The sequence below is a fragment of the Microcaecilia unicolor genome, chromosome 4, assembly GCF_901765095.1.
Source record: "Microcaecilia unicolor chromosome 4, aMicUni1.1, whole genome shotgun sequence".
Taxonomy (NCBI): domain Eukaryota; kingdom Metazoa; phylum Chordata; class Amphibia; order Gymnophiona; family Siphonopidae; genus Microcaecilia; species Microcaecilia unicolor.
The window spans coordinates 156370093-156392347 of record NC_044034.1 but is presented as its reverse complement, the minus strand read 5'-3'; the positions used below and the strand labels follow the sequence as shown (position 1 = coordinate 156392347).

The following is a 22255-nucleotide window of genomic DNA, read 5'->3' as shown; positions in this document are numbered from 1 at the left end:
GGCGCCAAAAAGGCTTTAGCTGGCGGAGGTTGGGGACCCCCGCCAGTCAAACCAGGGGCCCGGATGAAATTTGCAGGGGCCCAGGCCCCCGTGGCCCCCCATGGCTATGCCCCTACTGCAAACGCTAAATGCTACCGCCAGGGTAGCATGGGAGCTCTTACATCTACCTCAATGGGTGGCGGTAAGTGCTCCCCCTCCCAACATGGCCATACGTTTAAGTGCATGCTTACTGCATGACCAGGTGTTTTTTTGGGCTTTTTACTCACTGAGGTAAAAAGGGCCCTGGTGAATAGCAAAAACAGCCGTCGCCACTACTGCAGGGCCCTTTTTACCACAGCTTGGTAAAAGGGCCCCAATATTAGGTAAAAGCTTTAGACAGGGGGGTAGAAGTAACTCAGAAATCAGCTTGCCATCTTGACTCCAACCCTTGTGCAACTGATTTTATTAACAAATAGGAAATATTCGATTGAGTAATAGAATATTCCAGATACAAATGCAAAACAGTAAGGGCAAATCAATCAGAGAAAACTATTTATCATCTAATCAGAAAGAGAAGCTCATGCTAACAGGATTAATTTGTGACATCTTTGTAGGCATAATAGACTATAAATCCTAATATTTGTACATTTTTAAGTGAAGAATTACTTTGTGATACATAATGCTTCATCAGCAGTAAATGTGTATGTAGAATTTCATTAGCTTGTGAATATTCTCTCTAAATGTGGTTCTGTCTGAAATTAAACAACAACTAGCTGTATATCCTTTTCTTTATTAAAATTTTAGTAGAGCACAAAAAAAAAATCACATGAGCTACTTTCATGACTCTTCTGGCTTGAAATCCACTGTCCTCAGAAGCTGCTGCCTCGATGCTTCTATCATAACCTTCACTTCAGTTTCAGAAAACTTGGGGGTTAGTTCCACATTGTCATAATCAAATTCTTCATCCAGTGAAAAAGGCAGAACATCATCACCAGGCAGCTAAGGGAGGAACAAATCATGTTAAATCATGTTAACAGAAGTCGAGAAACAGAAAATTCTGAACACTTTATTGCACTATAAATAAAAATAATTCCAACACAAAGGTCTAAACAAGCATGTTTTGGGTTATTTTCCTGACATTTCCAGATGGGCCCTCGAAAACAGACTCACTCACATTTTAGTGAAATGTATTTAAAATGGAGTGAGGTCAAAGAGAGAGAAAACTGACAACCAGACTCAAGCAGAAAGGGGTGTTCTACTCTCTCAGCTGAAAAAGCAGCTCCATAGCTCAAGTTTAATAAGCTGCAGATTTAAATCCTGAGCTCTTCACATTTGGAGGGGGGGGGGGGGGGGGGGGCTGAACTGTGAAACTGAAGTCAATTATGCACAGGTTAAAAGAAAGATCCGTGCTCTGACCCCAAGAATGTAAGTGGAATCAATGCCTGAATCAGCACCTCTCAGTTAGAATTCCTATGCATTCAAATAGCTAGTCACACCATCAACCCTTAGGCCTTAGGGACCATCCAGCTTAATTTGAAAAATATGATTTACTGTAGTTGACTAGAACTGTCTCAGTCAGCAATACAGGCTAGTTGCTACCTGTTAATCCCACTGGGTGACCTTTGATTCCATCTATTGTTCACATGTGAAACAGCCTCACCGCTAGCCTGACACCTCTCTTTATTGATGAATGGAGAACCTCGATTGCTTGAGCTGTCAGCCTTGCCCCTTTCGCCCTCACTAAATTTATATGAAAAATTAAGCCTACAAACCTACTAGACTGAAGCCACGATGATCAAAAGTAAACATGGGTGCTAGAAGCCATTACTGCTTGCATTTACTTGCGCAGAATGTTCAGAGGTCCAGAGCGCGGGAACAAATGAGCGCACAGACAAACAATGCAAGCAGAATGCTAATGTAGTCAAGCTCATGTTAATGAGGGCATTTTGTATTCTTCTCCAATGCTCAGAAAAGAGCACCCGAAACAAAGTTGCCTTACCGCTGCAAAAAATAATGCCAGGTCGTTAGGCTGTAGGAAGAGAGAATTTTTCATAATTCTCATGCTTCTCTCATGAATCTTTCTGCAAAATCTGCCAATTTTGATTGCTTTTGGAAGCAGAAGGAAGAGCCTGTGCAAGCCCTTAAGCGCAGGTCATGAGAAAGTCGATCCGAGCGCTCTAGAGTACTAAGGGAAGGCGGAGGGGACAGTCCACCCTGGGTACATAAGTACATAAGTATTGCCATACCGGGAAAGACCAAAGGTCCATCAAGCCCAGCATCCTGTTTCCAACAGTGGCCAATCCAGGTCACAAATACCTGGCAAGATCCAAAAAAGTACAAACATTCTATACTGCTTTATACCAGAAATAGTGGATTTTCCCCAAGTCCATTTAATAATGGTCTATGGACTTTTCCTTTAGGAAGCCATCTAATCCTTTTTTAAACTCCACCAAGTTAACCGCCTTTACCACATTCTCCGGAAATGAATTCCAGAGTTTAATTAAATGTTGAGTGAAGAAAAATCTTCTCCGATTCGTTTTAAATTTACTACATTGTAGCTTCATCGCATACCCCCTAGTCCTAGTATTTTTGGAAAGCGTAAACAGACGCTTCACATCTACCCGTTCAACTCCACTTGTTATTTTATAAACCTCTATCATATCTCCCCTCAGCCGCCTTTTCTCCAAGCTTAAGAGCCCTAGCCGCTTTAGCCTTTCCTCATAGGGAAGTCGTCCCATCCCCTTTATCATTTTCGTCGCCTTTCTCTGCATCTTTTCTAATTCCACAATATCTTTTTTGAGATGCAGCAACCAGAATTGAACACAATATTCAAGGTGCGGTACAGACAGCAAGGGGGTGCCCTGAGCACTCGAATGGCTGCTGGCATCAGGAAGTTGATGTCAGAGGGGGCGGGGGACCGGTAGAGCCGGCAGTTGGGCGAGTGCTCAGCGCACCCCCTTGCTCAGAGGAGGGAATGCTCCACCCAGGTGGCAACGAGAGTAGGTACGCCACTGCCCAAGTGAAAGCACACATTGGCATCTGTTTCCTGCATCTAAATATAAGCGTTCAAGCTAAAAAAAAAATTAAAACGCTTAAAGCCTGTGTGCTTCATGTTTGGGTTTTAGCAGGCGCATGCGCATGCGCACAGGAGCTGAGCTTACCACGGAACTCTTCTGCGCACACACCAAGCACAATCCTGCCGAATTCCCTAATGCTCAACACTATGAGCACGCTATATTTGCATGTCATTAGCTTTAAGCATTAGGGCACTGTTCTTCTGGGCTGTTCCGGTGGTATTTTTACTGTGCTATTTGGGACAGTGCTGGAGTATTGAGCATCTGGGCCTTTTCTGTGCAGGTGAGCAGCTTCATTTTTTCATTGGTAATTATGTTTTGATAACTTAGGAGCTTTAAAAAAAAGATGCTGATCTTAGATCCTGCATCTAATTTAACAACTTGGTAATTGCAGAAGGCTTTCTGGGAAGAGTACTTTATTACGGTATTCTCCTTTTCGTAAAATTACCCCTGTGATTTATTTGGCAAAAGCAACGCTGGAGGAGATCATTTGCATTCATAGCTCCACACGGTCGACCTCAGGAAAAATTTAAAAAGCAACCAACGTACTAAACGCTGGTATTAATAAGAGGAGCATTTAACCGCAGGCTGTTTGCAAATCAATGTTGTATATAAAATGCCCTAATTTAAGACGCAGGAAAAAGTCTATTAATAACCAGCGCGGGCTTCACTTTCAGGATGTGCTGGGATATTTACCAGGCAGGCTGAGATGCCATAAATGTGCGTGCACAATTTAGAAACCTTTCTTCGGTGTCCTCTGTAACAATTCATCTACTACAACTCATGCAAGTCTAAGCGGCTCTTCCCTGATTCACAACACTAAATGCAAAAAAACACGGCTCCATTCTTTTCCCTGGAGGAGATGGAATGGGGAAGGCTTCACATCACAGATAAGCTACAGCGTCAAGTGTTGTTTGATTTATTAACATGTTTTAGCCTTCAGATGGTATATCTATGCCATCTGGATCCTGGACATATCTTTCTGGTTTTTAACTTGATGGAATTCAGTTTCCTCCATGGCCCACAGTACAGACAAGGAGCTTAACTAGCCTTTTAAAAAAGATTTAAACACCTTGGAACTGCTTAAAATCGCTACGAGAACAAGGGTTTCTACCAGCTTCTTAACCCACGTGGGCTCCATTTTTCTTGGTAAGGTTAAGGCATAACCATCTCGATTACTGCCCAGTGAAAACAAATCCCTCATCTTGGTTCTTCTGACAAGGACATAAGTAGAACAATAAAGAAAACTCAGTATAAGCTGGACAATTCTGGGGTAAATACCCAAGATTCAATGGCACATCGGAGAATGATCATTAAGGGGAAAGAGGGCTTGGATTACTTCATACCTTTTCAGTAGTAGCTCAAGCAAAGTGTCTTGTCTTCAATGTCAGTGAGCCCTTAGGTCCCGCAAGGCCCAAAAGACCTCAGAGGACAGCCGTGCAACCCCAATCTTCACCCGCGGTGACCGCCGTTCACCAGAGGTTGAGCCCTCAGCTGCAGGCGGTCAGCAGGACTGCTGGAACCGCGGGGTAGACGCCTGACCTGACTAGAGTCGGGAGTAGCGGGCAAGCAGTAAACAGCCGTCGGCGCAGGACAGCTCTCTAGGCAGGCGGCTAGCAATCTGTGGTCAAGTAACACAGTCTCTGGATAACGGCTAGCAATCCGTGGTCAAGTATAAACACAGTCTCTGGATAATAGACGGTTCAAGCAGTCTCTGGGCAGGTCCAGGAAGATGCAACACGGAACCGCTGCGCAGGCTTCGGGAACAGAACCTGAAGCAAGGATGTCAGCTAGGTTCTGTGTTTAAATATCGCGCCACCCCGCCTTGGGGAAGAAACCCACCAATCCGGCCCTGGGAGTCGGCAGAGCCCCTAGGATTGGCTCTGCCCGATCTCCAGGCGGAGTCATCGCCCTGGTCCTCCAATCCGGTGCTAGGTAGGCGGAGCTCCAGAGCCCCCCCGGCTCTGGAGCAAAGAAGACGTCGGCTCTCGCGTACCAGCGCCGCCATCTTGGGCGGCGCGAACCTCGTCCCGACCTCCTTCCCCCAAGAGGCCGGCATTTGCCGTCGCCAGCCGCCGGTCCCGGCCTGACCCGCCAGTCCCGCGGCAGCGCCGGCCCCTACGCGGGACCCCCCTGGCCGTCTTCTCGTGCCGCGGAGGCCGCTGGCTCCCGCTCCCCGCAGCGGGAGAGCAGGTAGGGGCACGGAACGCGACACAAAGTTATATTCAGGTACAGGAGGTACTTCCCTGTCCTGGAGGACTTACAATCTAAGACGGCAATTCTACAAGCTGGTACCTAGAGGTAGACCTAGCTATGCGCATCAAAAGCACTATTAATTGGCAGGTGCCATTTTATAAAGGAGCTCCTTTGTGCCACAGCACCTAACTGCAAGGGGTGTACGTGTAGGCGGAGCATGGGCGAGCCATGGGCGTGTCTCCCAGTTACATACGTGGTTTATAGAATACTATAAACTATGCTCATCACTTGGCGCACTCAGGCATGCCAACTTACGCCTTCTATTAACATGGTGAAAAAGGGTACACCTGAACACGGGCGCTCCAATGTCGACTTATGTTAGTATTCCATAATGGAATCTTGGCATCAAGATGGCATTGCAGAATTGGTGCTAACCTTCGGATTCCATATATGGAACTTAGTTGGCTCACGAGCTGTTAAGTAATACAACTGTCAAACTACTGGCACTAATACCCTCATCCTACAATCGTAGGAGTCACTTAAATGTTTAAAGTCCTATATGAGTAAAGGAAAGCATCCACAAGAGGTGAAGGAACAACATGCCCTACAACTGTAATAGAACAGTCAATTAAAGATTGTTGTTAAAGAAGATATTTGCTTTGCGTTTTGTTCAGCCAAACTGAAGTCTACTTGAACTTGAAACATCTGATTTGTCAGACTCATGAGGCAGGCAATTAGATGCCGAAACATGGCTGCTGTGTTGAGTCCTTTTGGTGTATTTCTAATAAGCATTATTGACTACTATCTTCTGTGTCTTCCTCCTGGTGTTTGGAGGTGCCATCCTTGCCCTACTCTTTGATTCATTGCTCTACTAAAGTCCTATACAATCATGAACACAAACTCTTAACCCTTTTGATCACTCTTGCCTTCTCAGTTGCTTTTACTCTGTTTGAAAGCTCACACATTTGTTTCTTAATCGCCTTTATGTTAATTATACACGTATTTTTTCTATGTACGAATATATTAAAATGTTCCACTGTATAATATAGTTTTCAACCGGTCTGCACTCCGCCTTGAACTTAAAGGTTAAGCGGACTATAAATGTCAACATTAAATTAACCATCAAAAATTGGATGCTAACAAACTATTATTGATGTTAATTGGCACCAATTAAGATTTGCGCGCCCATCTGGCTGCATGTTATTCTGTAACGCCGAACACCTAAATCCCAGAGAGTGCAACATAAAATGGGGTGTGGCTAGGGGAGGGAGATGGGCTAGTCATGAGCATTCCAAAAAGTTGTGCGCAGTGTTATAGAATAATGGGTCTCTGCGTCCAACTTGGGCACTGCGATTTATACCAGGTTTCAGCTGGCGTAAATCTGGCACCCAAAGTCGGGTGCAGGAACCAGCACTTAAACTAGGAAGTTGCACGGGGACAGAAATTTCAACCATCCCCGTCCATACCCAATGGAATCTAACCCATCTCCACCCATACCTGCTATGATCCATTCCATCCCCACCCATACTCACAGAAGTCAATGCTATTATTTACTTGCTTGCAGTCCTCTGTTTCCTCCCAACCCATGGTTGTTTGGATGGCATTTACTATTCAACCAATGAGTGTTGCAAGCCTCAGTCTGGTGTTCTAGCTGCCTCTGGGCATTCCAAGCCTCATTCTGGTGCTCCCAAATGCCTCTTTCAGTGCATTCTAAGCCTCATTATGGAGTCACCAGAGATTTTGACTACACTTCCATGGAAATCCCAAGGCAACTTCCTTCATCCCCGTGGGAAGCCAACTGTAACTTCTTCCATACCTGCTGGAATCCCACGGGTTCCCAGGATTCCTGCAATCTACATTCCTGTGCAGCTCTCTAGCGCTAATCACTATTCTCAAAGGGTGTGCATCCTTAATAGAACAGGCTTAGCACTGATGTTTGCCAGCATCATTTACAGAATCCCCCTCCCCTTAGCATATGGCTTTTGTGGCATTTAAACTGAGGCTCCAATATATAAAATTGCAGCCAACGTTTGTACCTAAGGCAATGAAGGGTTAAGTGACTTGCCAAAGATTATGGGAGAATAAGGAGGATTTGAACCCTGGCCTCCATGGCTTTTAGCCTACTGCTCTAAGCATTAAGCTGCATCTCCACTCCAAGACTTATCCACAAGAAAGTTCCAGTGGTGAATATAAAAACGTGTGGCAGCTGGCAAAACTGTCTTTTCAGCAAAGGACCTGGGTGAGAACATGTTTCTCTCTTCTTTAAATACTAAAGCCACAACCCCAGTAAAAGCACATTACATAGCCCAGCTGGAGATTAAAAAGAAACAATAGTACACACTGAGGTCTGAATTTAACCTTCCGACATTCAAAGCAGTTTATCCGGGCAGGAGCCTGGCACTGAACATCCGAGGATAAAGTGTGTGACAGCCGCCGGCTGAACATTTAGCCCTATGTGTTTCAGAGTGAATGCTGAATATGCCAGCACAACTTTAAATGGGCATTTTATTTATATAAAGGTATCCTGCAATTTTTACAATATTGCTCCATGGTGCACCAAGAATACTGTGCATAATTCTGATCATCGCATCTCAAGAAAGATACAGTGGAATTAGGAAAGGTACAGAGAAGGGCAACGAAAATAATAAAGGGGATGGAACAATTTCCCTATGAGGAAAGGCTAAAGCGGTTAGGGCTCTTCAGCCTGGAGAAAAGATGGCTGAGGGGAGATATGATAGAGGTCTATAAAATAATGAATGGAGTGGAATGGGTAGATGTGAATCGATTGTTTACTCTTTCAAAAAATACTAGGACTAGGGAGGCACGCAATGAAGCTGCAAAGTAGTAAATTTAAAACAAATTGGAGAAAATATTTCTTCACTCAACGTGTAATTAAACTCTGGACTTTGTTGCCACAGAATGTGGTAAAAGCAGTTAGCTTAGTGGGGCTTCAAAAAAAAGTTTGGATATCTTCCTAAAAGAAAAGTCCATAAGCCATTATTAAAATGGACTTGGGGAAAACCCACTGCTTATTTCTAGGATAAGCAGCATAAAATGTACTGTTTTGGGATCTTGCCAGGTACTTGCAACCTGGATTGGCTACTGTTGGAAACAGGATGCTGGGCTTGATGGTCCTTCAGTCTGTCCCAGTATGGCAAAACTTGTGTTGATATTGTGAGCACTCTGGAGGGCGGGTACAAGGGAGAGGGGATAGTGGTTCTTTCAGCCGGCATCATCCCCGGTCATTCAGCCCAGCTAGGAGAGCAGGGCGCCCTCTAGGGATCAAACTGCCAGGGAAAGCTGTAATGCAGGAAAAGAACTACACTCCCCAGAAGCCAGTGCAGGGTCAGCTGAACTCTCAGGAGGGGGAGGGTGGAATGACTGATTGGGAGATGAGGTCTGATCCTGGAGATGGGGAACAGCTGGTGGAGCTTGGGGAGGAGGAGGAGATGGAGTGGAATAAAGCAGAGGTAGAAGGAGAAGGTAAGGAGGAGTGCATGGAGGTTGGAAGGTTTGCTCAAACTTCCTCAGGAAAGGTAAAGGCTTTGGTGGCGGGAGTGTGGCCCAAGCTGTGCATACTTGGAGAGGATAAAATAATCCAGTGGGGAAGCCACTGGTGGAAGAAGCTTGACGGAGTTTAAAAAGGGGTTAGATAGATTCCTAAAGGACAAGTCCATAGACCGCTATTAAATGGACTTGGAAAAATTCCGCATTTTTAGGTATAACTTGTCTGGAATGTTTTTACGTTTGGGGAGCGTGCCAGGTGCCCTTGACCTGGATTGGCCACTGTCGGTGACAGGATGCTGGGCTAGATGGACCTTTGGTCTTTCCCAGTATGGCACTACTTATGTACTTATGTACTTATGTACTATAACTATCTAAGGGTAGAAGATAGTGCTGATGAGGGAAGGCTACAATTGGGAGCAAGACAAAGGTTTGCTGGGGGGTGATATTCTGAGTTAAGATTGGACTGTGTTAATAAGCTGAATGTGGAAAGACTGAACTGACTCTTGCATTCTTGAGGAAGAAACTGCTTGAAGATTAAAGCTGTATTAAAAGATGCTGAGAGAATAAAGACCTGTGGTTTTCAAGAACTATAAGACTGCTGAAGTTTGTGTGTCCCAGTTGTGAGCTGATCCTGGGCGCAGGTCAGCTGGGCAGCAGTTAAACTAGGCTAGAAGCAGTGCAGCAAGGCGGTGGTTGCAGCTCGTACTGGGGAAAAGCTAACCAAGCTAAGCAGGGTCGACCCCGGCTCTCACCTGGAAGGGTGACCTGGTTACAATATATTCTTACCTCAATGCAAACGTTTTGCTCTACAACCTAGCAATTCTTTTTTAATTATGAAGCCACACCGATGCTGACTGTATATGTGACCTTGAATATTGCACCAGGAAAGTACAGAGCTCTCCCTCTACTGTCAGAGAGTTTCAGTTGAAATGCACAAGGAGTGGGAAATAGATCAGGTGATCCAGAAACAAAAGAGGAGACTTCAATCACTAGTAGAAAGTTTATTGGTGAAGACTCGACACAGTACCATGATTCGGCCACTGGTCTGTCTCAGGAGTCTTTCATAAATGTAAAATCATCAGATGGTCAATTAATGTTGATACAAGAAGATGGTAAAATATGGTCTTGAAAAAAGACCTTTGATGGAAAATTTGTCACTTCTGTGTAAAGTGAGCTGTCATGGACATGGTACTGTGTCGAGTCTTCACCAATAAACTTTCTACTAGTGATTGAAGTCTCCTCATTTGTTTCTGGATCACCTGAACTATTTCTTACTCCTTGTGCATTTCTGTTGTTTCGTCGTGGGATCTTAACGTTCCTCCGCCTTGGCGGACCTTCACAGAGACTTTCAGTCCCCAGAAGATCTAGTTAAGGAATGTATTGAACCTGGGGCATCATTATTAAGTGTTACCCTAAGTAACCTGCACCTGACCTATCTGCCATAACATTGTCTTAATCCTTTTGCAAAGAACAATTCTGTTATGTGCCTTCACAAATTCCTGGGGTAAAGAATTTTCCCAAGTTAACCCTGCATTGTGCGAAAACACACTTCCTCTTCTACTGAAAAACAGCAACCAGACCCAAGCAGGACAATACTGCTAGGCACAGGCATCAGTGCGATGTCATCAATTCAGTCTCCTCCTTCATGAAAGAAATAATTTAAGTTGAAAGCAAGTCTATCAAATCTCCTATGGATATTTGAAAATAATGCAGTGTATGTGTAAAGTCAACCTGAACTCCTACCTCTATTGCGGTGCTGCTCTGTGAGTTACAAAGGTGCCCAGTTCTGATCTGCAGCTGGGTGCACTGGGTAAAGGATGGATGGTAGTATGTCTCTTCTTCCTCTACCTCTCCAGGAAGTGACTCCGTTCCTGTGCAAGACAAAGTTTCTCTGACTTACATTCCCATACCACAAGGACTGTGGGCAGTGTTACCGACACATTCTGCCAGTACGGCCATTCTCAACAATATTCCAAGCACCTGTCATTCAATTTAGAACCAGCCAGTCATGTGGACCCCCTGCACAGCAAGGCTAAAATAGTTCATTTTTGGGATATACTTTCAATGCGTATGTTATTGTGTCCATGTAAAAACAGAAACTACTGAATAATCTGAAAGATTATCATCACAGATACAGCTAGAAATTACTTGTAACATGTTTTAATATTATCATTTTACATTATTCCCCGTGAAGAGAGGGTGACTTGGCTCCACAGTAAGACCACAGCACTGTGGCACAGCAGGACTAAATTTCAGACTTATCTTCTATGGCAGAGGTGGCCTATGTTAGTCCGTGAGGGCCACAACCCAATCGGGTTTTTTTTAGGATTTCCTCAATAAATATGCATGAGATGTTTTGCATGCATCGCCTCCATTGTATGCAAACAGTTTACATTTATTGGGAAAATCCTGAAAACTCGACTGGGTTGCGGCCCTCAAGGACTAAGGTTGCGCATCCCTGCTTTAGGACTAGCAGGGTACGAACAGGTCATGGAGCAGACATTGCAGCTTTACAGGTGAAGAAGTCAGTGCTGGCGCAGGGGTGATCCTTCCTGGCACACAGTGGCACCAAAGGTTTCAGTCTCGGAAGAGACTTCCCTTCCAAATCTCAACCAACAAACAACCCTGCACTTACCCAAGATTGTCATTTATAAAAAAAAAAATGCAAACAAAGGGAATTTCAGAAAAAACATGATGTATTATAACAATACAAGAAATACAGGAAGAAAGCCAAACATCCAAAAGATGCATCATCTCCAGCACTTGTAACAAGCTGCAAGCTGTGAAAGAGGGAGTGACTGAAAACTGAAAGAGTAAGAAGGAGCCTTCCTTTCAGGGTGCAAATGCACACTTCCTGCCCTGATGAGAGTATCAGGACAACAGTTTTCCTTAGATTTCCTACACCAATAATCTGTGCTGCTAAGAAAGTATTACTAAGTGGCCACTTACATGTGTAAATGACCAGTTATAGAAAACCTATAATGGAGAAATACAGGCACAGCACATGGGTATATGTCAATTATAAAATCCTATAATTTATATGCATTTATCTAGGCTGGAGCATTTACAACAGCTACAAGATTGAGGTAAGAGGTTGAGCCTATAATTATGTTTGCGCTCTACCATTTGCACTAGAGCTCTGTAAAGAAAATGCATACCACTTTTCTTTACAGAATAGCCATGAAGTAGGCCCAAAAACCAGACCATATAATCGGTGCCCTGTGGTAGAATTATTCAAACAGATCCTCCCCTATTGGATGTGCATTCGTTGGCGGGCATTACAAATTTTAGTTCGTACTAAGTTGATTTCATGCACATTAGCCAATGAAATAACATGTGTTAAGTCATTAAAACCAAATAGCACTCGTTTAGAAATTGCTATTAAAGCAAATGTGCAAAATGAACCAAAAATAAAACCATTCAGAAATCAGGAAAAAACAAAAATGAACCACATCTATTTTTTTTAACCTGTGCACATCCCTACTCTTCACATCTCCACTATAAATGCTGACATATGCTAGTTTCATTCCAATGACACACCAATGGTCCCTCGACAACCAGGTTGTCCACCACCTCTTTGCAACCTCGGACAATGCCGAATGTCCCCTCTTTTGCTCCCTAAGGGCTAAGTTTGTGAAATTCTGTGCACATTTTTGTAATCCCTGAAAATCAGTAGTCTCCAAAATGACACCTGAAACAATCTGGAATGTCTTTGTATGGGTGCCCCCCCCCCCCCCCCCCCAATCACACACTGCTCCAGGGCTCAGCAACACTAAGGGAGCCTTTATAATGGATTCTTTGTATACAGACACTGTTGTATGCATGTAAAAGGTATATTTTAAATTTAAAAGTATATGCAGTATATGCAGTAAAAAGAAGAACTTGTACTCAACATAAGGGTAGGTGTGTTTGCATGGAGCGCAGGTGGAATCACAAAAGTATGTACATTCTCACACCTTTTGTGAAGCTATTTATAAAGACACATAAGCACCTATACAAAGCCTCAAAACAGACACCTACTTGGGTTTCCAACCTAGATAAGTTGTTAGAAAACTGCATTCTTAATGTGTTGGAGAGAAAACAGGCTACCAGTAAGCTTAGTCTGTGGACAGTAAAAAAAAGCCACCATTTTGAAAACTGTTGTTCAGCTGTGGGTTCACACAGTCCCCTGAAGAAGCTGCTATCGGTGAAACAAGGAAATCTTGTCGGGACTTTGCTAACGAGCTTTATAGCGGCGTTCAGACACGGCAGCATTTATCATAACCCCCAAAGTTCTTTTTAAAGACCACCACTCCTTAAAGTTCACATATTGAGGATCAAGAATTTTTGACATTATACCAAGACTCCTGAAGAAGGCACCCTGTGTGCTGAAAGATGGTACCGTGTTGAGTCATCCTTTACATCCAGGTCTGTTTTGAAGATCCTGACTCTGTTCCCACTCTTTGTCTTTTCTTGAAAATGTCGCTGTGCATGTAAAACAACTCACAGATTACACTAGTCCTCAGCAGTGAACTCTGGCAGCATCGAGAAGATGATGGATTGGATTACCTCTTCTAGATATGTGGACATTAACTCTTTCTTGGAAAGTATCTGAGCTGGTTTTTGATACTGAGCCTTCTTTATCAAGTACTGTGGCAAATACTGTACTATTGAATTAGGATTTAGATTATTGGACTCAGATTATTGAAATAGTTTGTAGAGTTTTTTTTTTAAGAATCAGTAATGTGATATAAGGGTTATCCCCATTTTGGGAGGAGCCCATGTATATATACTTTGCTTTCAATCACTGAGGTCCCTTTTCTCCACTTTAGAATATAGGGTGACCTTTAACTGTGGCCTTCTGATGTATGGAAAAATATTTCTCTAGACTAACTGATTCTGTAATTTTTCCACTGTTTTTTGGACAGTAAATAAAAGAGCCATGTTGGTCTGCACTGCTTTCCCTGGTTAGGTTTGCTCAAGAACGTATTCCAGAGAGAAAAAGAATGACATTCTGCCAAGTTCCTTTCTTCATGGGACAATCCAAGAGAGCTGTAAGGTTTACAGAAACCAGATCATGCTTCCCAGCTGGCTCTAAGTAATGCCATACAACTAGGAGATAATGACCCTAATTAAGTCTCTAAATAAGTTCTCAGTGGAGGTGATTAATTTGCAGTAGGAATGGGCTGAATGTTGACAATGATTATACATATAATGACAGCAAAGCCTTAAGCCTGGATACATCATATGCTGCTGCCCAGATCACACTGCAAGACAATGAAGTTCTGAAGTCCTGGAATTCCTCTAAGGAGCCGCACAGTGCTGTCTAGCAAGCCAGACAAGGCAATACTGCTATCTGGTGGTTGGGATCAGTAGCATTCAGTTCCTACATTGGTAAATACAGTTCACATACCCCGTTTGCTCTAAAACCTGGCACAAACTACCAAGCCAAGACACGTAGGTATTTCCCTGTCCCCAGTGGGTTTACAGTCTAGTTGTACCTGAGGCAATGGAGCAACTTTCCCAAGATCAAAAACAGCATCAATGAGAGAAATGGGATGTGAACCCTGGCTTCCATGGTTCACAAGCTGCTTCTCTAACCACAAGCCTGCTCCTCCAAGACTATCAATTTCTCTAACTGCTTTTGTTCTTTCATATATTACTCTAAGCAACCAATCAAATGAGAAGACATCCTAAGCCTAATTCTCAAGTAAGGTGTGTAATTTGAGAGATGGATAAAAACTGTTTTGCAGTGCCCTTGTTTGAATTTGTCATTATCCACCCTCTTCCTCTTCTGCCAATTTTTAAAATGCAAAGCTTTAAAGACTTGAAATAACACATATCCATTAGTTTACATCCATGCAAATTCCCCAGAGGCCTCTCAGGTTCCCACATCCACCCCAGCAGCTTTCTCCCAGGCAGTTATTTGTGGGGGAGAGGGGGTATAGCTCCTATGCAGCAGGAGAACAGCACTTTTAAGTATGGATCGGAGGGGACAGGACACACCACCACTTAAGCATGGACATGTGTTGTAAGGTCCAGCACTGCACTCATGTTTCTTCGAGCCTAGGTGAAAACAGGGAGGAGCAGCAGCAGTAGTTGGCCCAGCAGAAAGAAGGGAAAGAGGTAGGAGGGAGGAGAGATCCTGGACACAAGGGAGGGAAGGAGAGTTGAGATGCTAGACATGGGGGAGGATAAGGAAAGATGAGTTGCTGAATGAAAAGGATAAGAAGAAATGAAGTGCTGGCCACCGGTAGGAAGAGGGGGAATCAAATGTAATGTTGGCCAGCTGGGTGGGGGGAGGAAAGTAGGGAGGGGAAGGGGATATGCTGGACACCTGAGGGAAGAGATGGAAGGAAAGACAAGATCCTGAACACCATGTGGGGCAAGGTGGGGAAGGGGGAGAAACTGGCCCCCTGAGGGGAAGATACAGAAAGGAAGGATAGATACGGGCCATCTGGGAAGGTAAGGGGGGATAAGGAGGAGAGAAGATACTGAACATGGGGATGGGGGTAAGCTAGGGTAGGGAGGGAACAGGGAGATGCTAGACACAGGGGGACGGGAAGGAACAGGGAGATGCTGGACACAGGGGGTCAGCAAGGAAAAGGAAGATGCTGAATACAGTGAGATAAGGTAGGGAAGGAAATACGGTAAACATGGAGAGTTATGGTAGGAAAGGGAAGGAGAGATACTGGACATGGGAGGCTTTGTGACGGAAGGGAAAGGGAGATGCTGCACACTGTGGATAGAATATGGAATGGAAGAGGAAATGCTGGACTATGGGTGGGGGTACAGACTTGAACTACATTCGAGGGTGGGGGCACTTGGCTGAAAGTTCACCTAAGATCTCAACTACCTTTGGGCTAGCTCTAAACGTGATAAAAAGCACCCAGTGCGAACATCCTCCCCACTCCAACCACCCAGATGCATTTACCCCCGAATTTCTATAAAAGCCACCCAAATCTGAGCACAAATCTCAGATGTCTGCACAAAATAATTAGAGCCATTAACAAACAATTATTGACATTAATTGGAATTGCACAAGTCAGGGGCATTCCATTTAGGCACAGTGTTATAGAATAGGGTCATTTATGCGCCCAACTGCCATTGGTTGCCGGCCACCATTTACATCAGGTTTCAGCAGTCACAAGTCCTCGCGCCCAAAGCTGGATGTGGGAATCCGCAATAAGGACTATTCTTTAAAGGTTCCTTAGCGTTGAGTGACCCTTACAGAACTGACGCTCAGTGCAGATCTTAACAGCGCCATTTACCAAATCTGGCTCTTAATGACCAAGAGGAACAATTCATGTAGCCTCAACTCAGGCCACAAAGCGTAGCTCAGTCAGGGCTGCCAGACAGGTTTAATACATTTAAAATGTCCCATCGCTTTACGGATGAACCATAAGATGGAGCATAGAAGAATTCTGTGCAATTATCCATATTAGGCTGCAATACACTTCTAACTGGGAGATTATGCTAAAGAGGAATTGTCAGGCTCTGAGTTAATAAAGAGTTTGGCAAGAGGAGGCTGAAAAACACAAGGACAGAAACACACCACCTGATGTAGTTCTCTTCCAATCGCTTCTTTCATCTGATTTAAAATCTTCCAAAGTGAAGTAGTTATCCACCTTGAGAAAAAGTGAAATCAAGAACATCGATTAATTGATGCGTCAAAAACTCCGAAGGGCTGAGACATTAATTATAAAACATATCCTTCACAGCCCCTATTATCTTCTAGTGCCATCTTATGAGCTCAACTTATCAGGTAAAGAACTGTCAGAGGAGCATGAAATGGAGACGGGTAAATCTGTCATCCTTAGACCAAAACAAACTGCAATTATAACAGAAAGGAAGCTACAAATCTATTACATACCTGGCAAACACAGGAGAAACAAATTGCACTGTTTTAGGAAACTGAAAAAGTTCTTCTTCCCTATTCCACTTGACTTCACACAATGGGAAACAAAGCAGCCTAAAACAGTGAACGGTCCCATTAGCAATAATTATAGAATATAGAAGTGCACTGTAGGCCTTCTGGCTGTTTAAATCATCTGTCCAGGGCTAACTGGGCATTTTTAACAGCATTTAACTGGATAGTGCCACTGAAAATATCCAGTTAGCACCCAAGCCGAAATCGGCTACTTTAGGGGCGTTCCTGGGGCAGAATCGGCATTTAACCAGTTAAAGTTAACCACATAAAAGGCAACACTACCTTTATGCAGTTCTTTATAGCCAGTTAAGAGCCACATACTGCACTTAACCAAGCTACAGTCTGGCCTAATTCAGTGATGGATGCACTAAGGTCTTTGGAAGAACCCTTCCCTTACCGATTCCATAGCGAATCGGTAGGGAACGGCCACGCATCAAGAAAAGGGAATGCAAATGAGGTGCTCGTTGTAGCTCACTTGCATTCTCTATTCCCTCGGAGGCCGGTCGAGCATGCGCAGAGCAGCCAAGCGTTATGCTGGCTGCTCTGCGCATGCCAAGGACGTCCAAAAAGGTCGTCCCTGACGAGCACTGCCAGAGCCGCGGGAAGGAGCACAAGCTGCAGCCGCCGGTACAGCAGGTGATCCCTGCCGCCCCACTCTCGGAAGGAGGGGAAGGATTGCGCATCGGGACGTGCGAGGACATCCAAATCAAAAACTATTTGGACGTCCCTTTCGATTATGCCCCTCCTCCAGGTCTCTCTCAGCCAAGTACAGCGCATTTAGCTGAGAGAGACCTGGAGGAGGAGCATAATCGAAAGGGACGTCCAAATAGTTTTTGATTTGGACGTCCTTGCACGTCCCGATGCCGGCGGTTATTTGGGGCACCTCCAAAAAAGATATAAATATAAATAATTTTAGTCCGTTTTCTTTCTGAAGGAAGAGCCAGCAGGAACAGTGCCTGGGTGCAATCCCGAACAGGAGGGGAGCAGACAGCAGGCAGAGTCGCCGGGGAGGGGTCATTTCTCCGTCGGTGGGCATTTCGGGCACTGAAGGACATCCATAACAAAAAAATCTGGGGGGAAAAAAACGTCCAAGTGCTCGTCAGGGACGTCCTTTTTTTTGTTTGTTTTAGTGAAGGACATCCATGTTAGGCACTTTAGAAAGACGGCCCTGACAAGCACTTGGACGTGGCTAGGCAGTGAAGGATGTCCATAAGGGATGTCCCTGACGAGCACTTGGACGTTTTTTTTCCTGATTTTTTTTTTGGTTACATTTATAGAAGTTCTAAAATCCCACGCAGCCCCAACAAGAGGTACAGACCTCCCGTTAGATTTTCCACAGTTAGGCAATCGGAAAACAGTAGTGCATCTCATTACAATGCGATTTCTACACATTATAATACTTTTTTGCTGATCTGCATTCCGTTTTCGTTAGCTGCTACCGTGATCAGAAAATGGCTCGGAGAAGCCTTTTGTGCATGCCATGGTTTACTACTTGATCGTTAATGGCTCGTTAATTTTAGTGCATCTGGCCCTCAATGCCAGAGCCCAGACATGGCCCGGCACTCAGTTTCCCGGTATAATGCCATCAGCGGTGCTGGTGGCTGAATATCGGGCCTGTAATTTATTACTTCTATACCACTTTTCCAAATGAAAATTGTGCAGAGTGGTTTACAATACAAGGTGACTATCAGCAACATTTAAGACAAAGGTCTATTGTAAGAAAATCTAGTCCAATCTGCCCTTCCTTTATGCCAATTTAAGCCCCGTTGGTCTACGCTGAATTACTTAATTAATGGCATTTAGGTGGTGTTAAGTAATTCAATGCAATAAAAAAAAATATTATTTGGCATATTCAAATGCCTGTAGCTTTTGATATATAACAGCACAAACTAATCAAAACTGCATTACCATGATTAAAAGTCAATGTGGCAGGTGTAGGAGTTAAAATACGGACCTGTGATGAGGAGGGAAGCGGTGCCTCAGCCCGGGGGGGGGGGGGGGGGGACGGGGAGAAATCCTAGTCAATGCACAATGACAACCCCTAATGGCCAGATCTGGGGCCCATGAGTGCAGATTTCTAGAGGGGGTTCTGCTATTTGGCTTGCATCCATGCAGTGTTACTATAACGACTTGGCAAAGTGAACTGGTGAAAGGAGAATATATACGAGAGAAAAATTTCCTGTGCAACTGTGAACGATGATTCATGGTGGTGCTGAGCTGAAATCCCAAGGCAACAGAGGAAAATTCTCCTGCAGGGTGGGGGAGGGGGCAATCAATTGAGGGTCAACTGTATTAGGACATCATGCTTAGCCCTGCTCTGGGGAGAATGAAATCGATGCTCACCCTCACTCTTCCTTGCAGTCGCACATCAGCCTTGTTACAGCCACCAGATTTCAAGCCTTCAACAAGTACAAGCTGCAAGGAAGAGATTCATGAGATGTAAATGACAAAAAAATGAAAAAAGCAAGCATACAGAAGAGAAAAAGAGAGAGAATGAGAAAAATATAAGGTAGCAGGAGGCGAAAGAGACCAAAACTAAAAAACAAGAGGCAATAACATCTCTAGGTCCCACCATGTAGTAGAAGACATAAAAAAAACTATCTTCTGAGACACATGCTGGAGTTTGCAACTGGCACCCAAGAGTAAAGCAATAGAAAGGGGTTTTGACTGCTGCAGGTGCAACGTGGATACGGGTCACTGAGGGAAACTCTGTAAGAAGCTGTCAAGATTTAGGTGCAAGAACACATGTAAATTCCGGGATTGTCTACACATTTATATGCGTATGTGAACAGATAAGTGTGTAAAAGACCATTTTCTGTCTAAGTGCTATTCTGCAAAATTACACCTAAATGAGCTCATGGCTTAACTTTGAATGTCAAAAATGACCACACAATAATTACGATGTTATTCAAGCAGCTTTTTAGCATCGATTGAAAACTGGCCCTGTGAGATACAACTGCAACTAATCTTGGAGCATTATGCAGCACTGGATTTTCACACTGACTGGAATACAAACCACCTTTGCAGATAAGTGCACATTTTTTGTGTGATTATCAAACAAGTTTAAATGCTTGAATATTCGATTATTATTTGACACTTTTGATTTTTTGTCCACATTGTGAGTTTGGACTATATTGCACTATCATTAAGATATGGAGAGGTTTATTTAGGACTAATAATGGTGATAGCGAGTGAGTGGGATTCCAAATTACTTTAAGGGCCCACTTTTTCTTTCAATTAGGTCCTTTTTCTCCATTGAAAAATTGGGGGGGGGGGGGCTTTCTTTGCGACTCTCCAGTTTGTATGAAGAAGTTTTCTGTCTGTTGATTAGCTATGAATGTTGCATTTGAATCTTTAAGTACATATTTCCATTAGAAGTCTGCACAACTGGCAACGAGGTACTCAAATAACCACCTGGTCCTCATCCAGAGCCTGGGACACATCAGAGAGTGAAGAGCACATGGCATTGGTAGGAGCAGATGTCTCTCCGTCAGCTTTCACCAGCTGAGAAGGAGTCTGATGTCCTTTTACAGACTCTTTCTTAGATGTCCTGGTCCAAGGCCCAATCTCATCTATAATACAAGGACAGAAAAAGAAGGCAGATTATATGATCATGAAAGATATGTTGCATAAGTAGTCATAAGTACATAAGTAGTGCCATACTGGGAAAGACCAAAGGTCCATCTAGCCCAGCATCCTGTCACCGACAGTGGCCAATCCAGGTCAAGGGCACCTGGCACGCTCCCCAAACGTAAAAACATTCCAGACAAGTTATACCTAAAAATGCGGAATTTTTCCAAGTCCATTTAATAGCGGTCTATGGACTTGTCCTTTAGGAATCTATCTAACCCCTTTTTAAACTCCGTCAAGCTAACCGCCCGTACCACGTTCACGTGAGCGCATTCATTTATAAACGCATACTGCTACACTTTTCAGGGATATCAGACTAAACAGCACTCGGGACCAACCCTGTGAGTGCAGGTCTGCTTCTGTAGCCAAGTGGTTCAGAAAAAACCTGCAGATATCCTGAAATCCTGACTGGCAAGGGATACCAGCGACATAACATAACCAAAGACCGTAACTGGACATATCGTAATCCTTCCTCGTCCTCTCTAAGTTCCCCCCCCCCAATGGTCTTTACCATACATGTACCTCAATATCACCTTGTTCATACCTGAATCGGCTAACACTGTTTACGGTACTATGTAAGCCACATTGAGCCTGCAAAAAGGTGGGAAAATGTGGGACACAAATGTAACAAATAAATAAATAAATGTATTTATTTGGATTTTGCTCACACCTTTTTCAGTAGTAGCTCAAGGTGAGTTACATTCAGGTACACTGGATATTTCTCTGTCCCAGGTGGGCTCACAATCTAAGCTTGTACATGAGGCAATGGAGGGTTAAGTGACTTGCCCAAGATCACAAGGAGCAGCAGTGGGATTTGAACCGGCCACCTCTGGACGTCAAGACTGGTGTTCTAACCACTAGGCCACTCCTCCACTGGATAGCCATTGAAGAGCTTATGTGACAGGACTCGGAACAGAAGGAAACATTTTCATGCTGTACCTTTCCAGAAATTATGGGTTATTCTTTTGCAAATATGATATAAGAACATAAGCCATACTTGATCAGACCAATGGTCCATCTAGCCCACTGTTGCCAATCCAGGTCACAAGTACCTGGCAGAAACCCAAACAGTAGCAACATTCCATGCTACCAAGCCTAGGGCAAGCAGTGGCTTCCCCATGTCTATCTCAGTAGCAGTCTATGGACTTTTCCTCCAGTAACTGCAATCTAAACATTAAAGAAATTACAGGGCCCATCTGATGCTTGCTAGATGGAACAAAACAAAACAAAACAAAAGGAGAGAGAGAGAGGAAAGAAAAGAAGATGTAGGCAAAAGAAAAAGAGAGATGTTTATACACTAGTTCTCCCTGACATTGGGATTTACTGTCAGATAAACCGCCTGTGTCAGTAGTCTGTTATTGAGGGCAAAGATAGATGCATTTAATGTTAGGGCAAGGCAAGTTAAGTGGTCCTGCAGCCTGCTGATAAGGAAACTTTCATTTTTAGAATATGGACTTGAGAAATAAAACCACTGAAAATGTGACTTTTTCAGTTAACCTGCTTGTTGAAAGCAAAATTTAGTGTGTATCCATCAGATGATTTTAGCTAGATCTCAGAACTGACAGGCTGGCAAAACTTCTAATTACAGAAAGATTGAGCAGGTAAAACTTTTACTACGGTTTGAATCTGAAGAATTTGCATACGCACAACTACCAACAGCATTAAAAAGGGCAGTGGTTCACCCTTTGCTAAAGAAAAATAACCTTGATTAGGACAAACTTGAAAGTTACCGGTCAGTATCCAACATCCCATTTCTAGGGAAACTTATAGAACAAACAGTCCGTGTTCAACTCAGTGGTTGGCTTGAAGAGAGAAGCTGACTTGACCATGTCAATCTGGATTCAGACCCGGTTATGGAACAGAAACAGTCCTCGTATCCCTACTAGATGACCTTCACAGAAACCGATACAGGGGATTTGCCTCTGTGTTAGTACTGCTAGACTTCTCAGTAGCTTTTGAC

General features: G+C 43.9%; 1 protein-coding gene across 7 annotated transcripts in view; it reads right to left on the bottom strand.

Moving 5' to 3' along the window:
- Window positions 1–749: 749 nt before the first annotated feature.
- C4H11orf74 (chromosome 4 C11orf74 homolog) overlaps window positions 750–22255 on the bottom strand; it is a 66912-nt gene continuing 45406 nt past the window's right edge. For 5 of the 7 annotated variants that reach the window (XM_030199464.1, XM_030199467.1, XM_030199465.1 and 2 more), the window contains 5 exons: window positions 20080–20237; window positions 19009–19080; window positions 16291–16363; window positions 10500–10627; window positions 750–978 (listed from right to left, as the gene is read on the bottom strand). In XM_030199464.1, coding sequence (XP_030055324.1) covers window positions 817–978; window positions 10500–10627; window positions 16291–16363; window positions 19009–19080; window positions 20080–20237 — 593 coding nt within the window. In that variant the 3' untranslated portion in view covers window positions 750–816. The remainder of the gene's footprint in view (window positions 979–10499; window positions 10628–16290; window positions 16364–19008; window positions 19081–20079; window positions 20238–22255) is intronic. The other 2 variants (XM_030199469.1, XM_030199470.1) reach the window with 2 other exon arrangements.